The 7,750-nt window shown below is 41.1% G+C and overlaps 1 protein-coding gene across 2 annotated transcripts in view; it reads left to right on the top strand.

Moving 5' to 3' along the window:
• Cbl (Cbl proto-oncogene) overlaps positions 1-7,750 on the top strand; it is an 82,324-nt gene that overhangs the window by 23,276 nt on the left and 51,298 nt on the right. For both annotated transcript variants that reach the window (XM_021171454.2, XM_021171455.2), the window contains exon 2: positions 1,643-1,890. In XM_021171454.2, coding sequence (XP_021027113.1) covers positions 1,643-1,890 — 248 coding nt within the window. The remainder of the gene's footprint in view (positions 1-1,642; positions 1,891-7,750) is intronic.

Raw genomic sequence — 7,750 nt, 5'->3', positions numbered from 1 at the left:
AACTCAGAAATCCGCCTGCCTCTGCCTCCCGAGTGCTGGGACGAAAGGCGTGCGCCACCACGCCCGGCTTAATTTTTATTTTTTAGATAGGGTTTTCTTACGGAGCCTGCTGACTGCTGCTGATCTTCCTACAGCAATGCCCTAAGTGCTGGGATTTATAGCCTTGTACCAACATGTCTAGCTTTCTTGTTACACAGAAGTTACTTCTTTTTCTTTGCCTCTCCCCACTTCTGAAGTAGTAGAATTTAGATAATATTTTCCTTTATGGCTTATGGTTTTCATGATTCTTTTTAAGGAAAGCCTTTTTTAAATTTTAATTTAATTTAATTTTTACCATGGTCATGAAGCTAGTTTCCATGTACTGTAAAGCTCTCTAGACTTGCCCTCCCCATTCAGTGACCCATTACAGATATTCGGTTATTCTGACAATTTTTTTTTTTTTTAACACACAACACTTCCTTGATACAAATGGACAATCTGTGCACAGTCTGCCTGTGTGGTCTCTTTCTAAACTTTTGTCTAGTATTGTCTTTTTCAGACACAGGAAATACTGGTATAAAAAGCACAGATTAGTCAATAGGAATAGGTACAAATCACCAGTTTTTGTAAGAAATAGAAGATGGACCACTTAGAAGTAAAGATTGTTATGTTGTATTTATAGTATAGATTTAATTGCTGACTTTGGTGGCACACTGAGGTAATCCTGACACTTGAGAGATGAAGGCAAGGAGGATAGAGGATAGCCTCTGCTACAAGAGACCTCCAAACAGCAGAAGCAGGAGCTGGAGTGAGGGCTTAGGGGTTAGAAGCAGAGGCTGCTCTATTGGACCTGGGTCTGATTCCCAGCACCCACATGTTGACTGTAACTCCAGTTCCAGTGGACCTGACTTCCTCTTCTGGCATCCATGGGTACCAGTCACACATACTGTGCACAGACATACATGCAGGCAAAACACCCATACAGGTAACATAAAAGTAAAGTGATTTTAAAGAAATCCAAAAACAAGCAAAATTTAGTTTTAAAAGAAGCCTACCTACTTAAAATATAAGATCTCAGAAAATTGGGCTGGCAAGATGACTCAGCGGGTAAGAGCACTGACTGCTCTTCCAGAGGTCCTGAGTTCAAATCCCAGCAACCACATAGTGGCTCACAACCACCCATAACGTGATCTGATGCCCTCTTCTGGTGGCGTCTGAAGACAGCTACAGTGTACTTATGTAAAATAAATCTTTTTAAAAAAAATCTCAGAAAATTTGAAAATAAAAGATGGGAAAAAGAAGCAGAATCTGAGACTTGGGGATTTACTGAGTATGGTCCAGCAAAGTGACTCCTAACTGGCTATGACTCTACTCCTCGGCTCTCTTCTGGATTCTGCACTCATATGAACATGCTCTAACAACATGCACACGTTCCATCCCATGCACACACATACATGTAACTTAAGTAATTCAGGAAGCACCTATCTTTGTAGGAGGACCATTAGCACAGAATAATTGCCCATGGCACTGGGTTACAGATAATTTCTTAGCCTCATTTATCTTTCATATTTATGCAAACAGTACATATTTTATAGCTCATAACTTAACAGGAAAGTTGTCCTTAAGGTTCTGAGTAACAGTCTTTTTTTTCCCTTTGTTGCAGGTGGTGCGGTTGTGTCAAAACCCAAAGCTGGCGCTCAAGAACAGCCCGCCTTATATCTTAGACCTGCTGCCTGACACCTACCAGCACCTCCGCACTGTCTTGTCAAGATATGAGGGGAAGATGGAGACACTTGGAGAAAATGAGTATTTCAGAGTGTTCATGGAAAATTTGATGAAGAAAACTAAGCAGACTATCAGCCTTTTCAAGGAGGGAAAAGAAAGGATGTATGAGGAGAATTCCCAGCCTAGGTAATGGAGACATACTACACAAATATTAACTCAGGTCTGTGGCTGTCAGAATGGGATTGCTAGTAATAGTTGAGCTGCTTTGAATTTTATTTTAACGGGAATAGAAAGCTCACATTTGATAGAAAGGGTCTTGGTAAACAGTTGACCATCATTGGGTCAGGTAGATTTATCTGTGAAAGAAAGAGTGATTTACACTCCTGAGAAAGGTTGCAGGCAGTAGACCTTGAAATCCCGAAAGATAACCGACGTTTGTGGGTAGATGAGCATTTGAAAGAGGCTAAGCTGAGGTTGAGGAGAAAAGATCAGATCTCTGCAGAAGCCGCAGCAGCTTGATAAATCACAAGTGTCAGATAAGAGTAAAAAAAGCCAGTGCTTGATTCCTTTTTGTTTTTAAGTGTATGGTGTGTGTGTGTGTGTGTGTGTATAATATATGGGTAAGGATTCTTTCTCTCCACCATGTGGGTTTTGAGTCTTGAACTCAGATCAGCAGCCTTGGCAGCAAACACCTTTACCTGCTGAGCTGTTCCTTAAATAAAGCAAATTGAACTGATACTCTAAGTATTTTTTAACTAGAACAGAGGCACACCCACCATGCCTTCCCTCCCTTGCTGTTGAGGATGGACCCAGGGCTTCACACATGCTCTGTAGCTGCCCTATCATCAAATACAGTTAGATTACTTGGCCTGTTACTACCTTGCCTGTGTAAACACCTACCAGGAAAGAATTAACTAGCTCGTGGGTTCTGTCCAGTTGAAATATGGTATAATATGTCAAGGATTTAATAGAGATATGTAATGTAGTTTGGCCTATTGGATGGCATCAGAAGTGAGACAGGAAATATTAATCTGAGCTAGCTTTTGAAGGATAAGTAGGAATAGTCGTATGTCAGATGTTCTGTACATCAGATAGTTACATTAGGACTTACAACAGTAGCAAAATTATAGCTACAGAGTAGCAATGAAATAATTTTTTAATTTAATTTTATTTGCAATTCATTTTTTACAGCAATGAAATAATTTTATACTTGGGGGTTACCACAACATGAGGAACTATATTAAAGGGTGACAGCATTAGGAAGTTGAGAACCACTGATGTAGGCAGAGAAGTCAGCCTTTAACATGCTAGAAAGAACCTGCTGCTGACTGTGTGTTCAAAGAATGTGGGAAGTCTGGTTTGGCTGGAGTTACAGGAGGTGGATGAGGGGAAGTACAAGGGAGTCAGAGTGTAAAGATTGCTTTAACTCTAGACTGTCTCTTAGATAATCAGTCCCTACCACAGTTCCTACTTTTACAAAAAAAAAGCACTCAATTATATATATATATTGGGACTGAGTTGGGCTCTTGCTCTATTGTTCTTTCCCTCCCCAAGCAACTGAAAATATACGCGTGCCACTGTAGCCATCTGAGTATGTTTACATTTTTTTAAATGCATTTATTTTTATGTGTACGTGCAGGTGCACATGTAAGCATGCATGGTGTAGTGTGTCTGTGTGTAGACTGGAGAACATTGCTGGGGTTGGTTCTCTGCTGACCCCAGGTGGATTCCCGGGATTAAACTCAGGTCATCAACTAGGCAACAAACCATGAAGCTTCGTGGCAAGCTCCTTCGTTACCCACTGAGCCAACCTGGCAGCCCTGAGAGCATTTTTTATAATAAAATGGAAGCTGCCTTTTCCTTTCTTCTTAGAGCATACTTAACAGGGCTTGGTATGCTTCCTTTAATAACTGTCTTAGAGTTTCATTGCTGTGCAGAGACATTATGACCACAGCATATATTTTATGTAGGAAAATATTTAAGTGGGGCTGGCTTACAGGTTCAGAGGTTTAGTCCATTAATGCTGTGGTGGGAAGCGTGGCAGCGTGCAGGCAGCATGGTGCAAGAGAAGGAGCTGAGAGTTCTCCGTCCAGGTTGTCAGGCTGAATGTAAATGCTGCACTGGCCTGACTAGAATTCAAAGCCCACCCCCCTAGTGACTCTCTTCCTCCAACAAAGCCACACCCCCTCTGACAAGGCCACACCTCTTAATAGTGCCACTCCCTGTGAGCCTATGGGGGCCATTTTCTCTCAAATCACCACAATGACTGAGAGCCAGTATAGTATAGTGGCTAAGTAGTTAAACTCTAAAGCCAACCTGTAGGTTTTTAATCTTTTCTTAGCCGCTTTTTTAGCTATGTTATTTCTATTTCCTCATCCAGTGAATGAAATAATAATGTTTTCATTGTGGGTTGTTGGGAGTTCTTTCTTCTACATTTTTGGAGAAGGTTCTCATGTATCCCAGGCAGGCCTTGAACTCACCACAGAGTGGAGAATGACTTGACCATCTCTGATGCTTCTGTCTCTGCCTCCTGAGTTCTGGAGTCACAGGCATGCAGCCTCACACCATGTCTGTGTGGTGCTGGGGATCCAGCCAAGGGCTCAGTGCATGCACTCTACCTACCAACGAGCCACATCCTCAACCCCAGCTTTTATTGTCTTAATTATGGATTTTATCATAGAGTCAACATAGATCATTATATTGGGTTGTATATCATTAATACACAACTCTACATGAAGCATATAATTTGACATGGCTAAAATAAGTAGTTTCATATGCATTTGCAATGACTAAATGTAAATGTATACTATATAACAAAAGTATATTAATTGTTCTTATCCAAATTGGACAACTTTTATAAGTGAGTACCTTTACTGTTTCTATTCATTCCTGTCTCAATTCCAAAATATGAGTCATGGGCCTCTGGTTTATGTTCTGACTGCTACAGACTTCTTTGGTTTGGTTTTCATCTATTCTGTGTATGAGTGTTTTGCATACTATAGGTATGCATTGCCCACAATGGCCAGAAGAGGATGTTGCACTCGCCTCTGGAATTGGAGCTACAGATGTGAGCCACCATGTGTTGGGACTTGGACCCATGTCCTCTGGAAGGACAGCCAGTGCTCTTAGCCACTGAGCCCTCTCTCCAGCCCCAGACTTTTAAAAAGAAAATTATACACATTTTATTCATACACTACAAAGCTTTGTGATGATTACTTTTTCGTTACATAAGCTAGAGTCATCTGTTTGGAATGAGGGAACCTCAGTTAAGAAAATTGTCTCAATCAGCTAGGCTGGCTCTGGAGTATTTTCTTGATTAATGATTGATGTGGGAAGGCCCTACCTACTTTGGTCAGTACCACTCCTAGGCAGATGGTCCTGAATTGGTTTTGTTTTTGTTTTAAAACAAAAACAAAAAACAAAAAAGCTAGCTGAGCTAGCCAGTAAGCAGCACTCACCCCTGGCCTCTTCAGATCCTGCCTTTGAGTCCTGTCCTGACTTCTCTCAGTGATGGACTGTAACTGTGATTCGGAACCGTCCTAATGTTTCAGCCTTTAATACATTTGCTCATGTTGTGGAGAACCCCCTCCCCCCACACAAGCATAAAATTATTTTTGTTGCCATTTTATAACTGTAATTTTGCTATTGTCATGCCTTATAATATAAATATTTTTAGAGATAGTGGTTTGTCAAAATGGTCATGACCCACAGGTTGAGAACTACTGGACTATAAACACTTTACAGAGATCCTCCTGCTTCTGGCTCCTAGGTGCTGGGATCAAGGGTGTGTGCCACTGTGCCTGGCTTTTTTCTTTTCTTTTTCATCATCACAGCAGTAGAAAGCAAAACAAGAGAGCTCTTTTAAAGTATACCATTTGGTTGTATTTATAAAGTCATACAGCTGCGACAACAATTTAACTGTGGAACATTTTCAGTGCTCCAAAAGAAATCCTATAGCCATTAGCAATCGCTTTGTCAAGCTTGCTTCTAGCCCAGTCACTAATGTTTATTTTCTGTATCTGGAGATTGGACTGATGAAGACATTTTATATAAAATACATTTCGTGTAAGTGGAGCTGTATAAGGTGTATGACCATCACTTAGTGGCTGCTTTCTTTAATTCAGTGTGGTTTTACAACTTGTCCATATTTATAGTATGCATCCATACTTTCCTCTTGGGGTGGGGAGGGAAGCTAGCTGAGACAGGTGCACACTGTAGCCTGCGTTGTCCCAGAACTTGCCATGCAGCCCAGGTTGGTCCTGAGTGTTCAAGTCAAGTCCCCCACAGCCTCATTAAGGACTGGGACTTCAGGTGTGACCTCCTATACCTACTACTCCATTCATCTTGATAGTTAATTTCGATCTGTTTGAACATTTTGTTTATAGTTATTTGAGTTTAGACCTTTTAGCTATTATAAGTATTATTTCTATGAACACTTGTGTACAGATTTTTGCATGCTATTTTCAGTTCTCTTTGCTACATCCTGGAAGGGGAATTGCTGAGTTATAGAGCAACTAGTTTTTAACTTTTTGAGGAAGCTTCAGACTGTTTACACAGTGGCCTCTGTGGCACGCACTCTGCTAGCAGTGGACTAAGGTTCTGAGGGCTCACCAGCACTTGCTGCCTGTAGCCATTCTCCAGGGTGGAAAACGGTATCTGGGGGTTTTCAAGACATTTCCATAGTGAGTCATCTTCTCATGGGCCTGCGGATCTCTGAAGAAAGACCTAGTCAAATCCTTTGCCTTTTTTTAATTTAAAATTTAGTTTGCTTTTATTTATGTATATGTGCATATTATGTGTGCTGTGGAGGGAGTTGGGTTCTCTTGAGCTAGAGTTGTGAGGCATCTTGATGTGGCTGACCAAACTCAGGTCCTCTGGATGAGCAGGAAGTGCCATTAACCAAGGAGCTGTCTCTCCGACTCCCTGTTCTTTTGTTATTGTTGTCTTTTTTTTTGTTTGTTTGTTTTTGAGACATCCTAGAACTAAATATGTAGATGATGGTGACTTTGAACTCTTGATCTTCCTGCTCTACCTCCTACCTCCCAAGTTGTACAGTTAGAGGCATGCACCACTCCCCCCCAGCCTCCCAAGTTACTATCTTTTTGTTGTTTGCTTGTTTTGAGATGGGGTCTTCTATGTAGACCAAGCTGGCCTGAATGCTGGAATTAAAGGTGTAAGCCACCACATGCCTGACCTTAGCTCTTTGTTTTTATTGTTTTCAATACTGGAAACGTCATGGTTCGTAGGCCTTCTGCTCATTTTAAAATTGTGTCCATTTTATCCTATTGAACTGTAACTATTCTTTACATAATCTGCCTACTGAACTAGCATCCTATTATCTATACTGGGAGAAGTGATTTCTAAGGTTTCACTCTCATTCTGTATGTCTTTTCACCTTAGTACTATCTTCTGTGGAAACAAAATATTTAAGCTTTGATGGAGTCTAGTAGTACTTTTGTACTTTTAAGACTATGGCAAAGGCCAGACAAGTGTAGTGCTGCATGTTTACTGTCCAGCATTCTGGGAGCTGTAACAGGGGTATGACTATGAATTCAAAGCCAAACTGGACTTCGAGGACAGACTTTGCTACAGAGCCCTTGTCTCCAAACTCCTTCCCTCCATCTTACCTAATTCAAGGTTTCTCTGAGTTAACAGTCCTGGAACTGTATTTCATCTAGGCTGGCCGCAAACTCATAGAGACTCTCCTGACTCTGCCTTCTGAGCGCTGGCGTCAAGGGCTGTGTGTGTTGTTGTTTTCCCTTGTTTTTTCTTATTAGTTTTAGCGCTTGTGTTTGTTTGGTTATGAGTTCATATATTTATTGTTGGTTTTCCTTTATGAAGTAAAGGTCCAGATCCATTCCTGGCCTTTTCTTTTCTCTTCTCTTCTCTTCTCTTCTCTTCTCTTCTCTTCTCTTCTCTTCTCTTCTCTTCTCTTCTCTTCTCTTCTCTTCTCTTCTCTCCTCTCCTCTCCTCTCCTCTCCTCTCCTCTCCTCTCCTCTTCTCTTCTCTTCTCTTCTTTTGGTTTTTCGAGACAAGGTTTCTCTGT

This window comes from Mus caroli, chromosome 9 (genome assembly GCF_900094665.2).
Source record: "Mus caroli chromosome 9, CAROLI_EIJ_v1.1, whole genome shotgun sequence".
Classification (NCBI taxonomy): Eukaryota; Metazoa; Chordata; class Mammalia; order Rodentia; family Muridae; genus Mus; species Mus caroli.
Note: the sequence above shows the minus strand (reverse complement) of the source record. Positions and strands in the feature narration are given on the sequence as shown.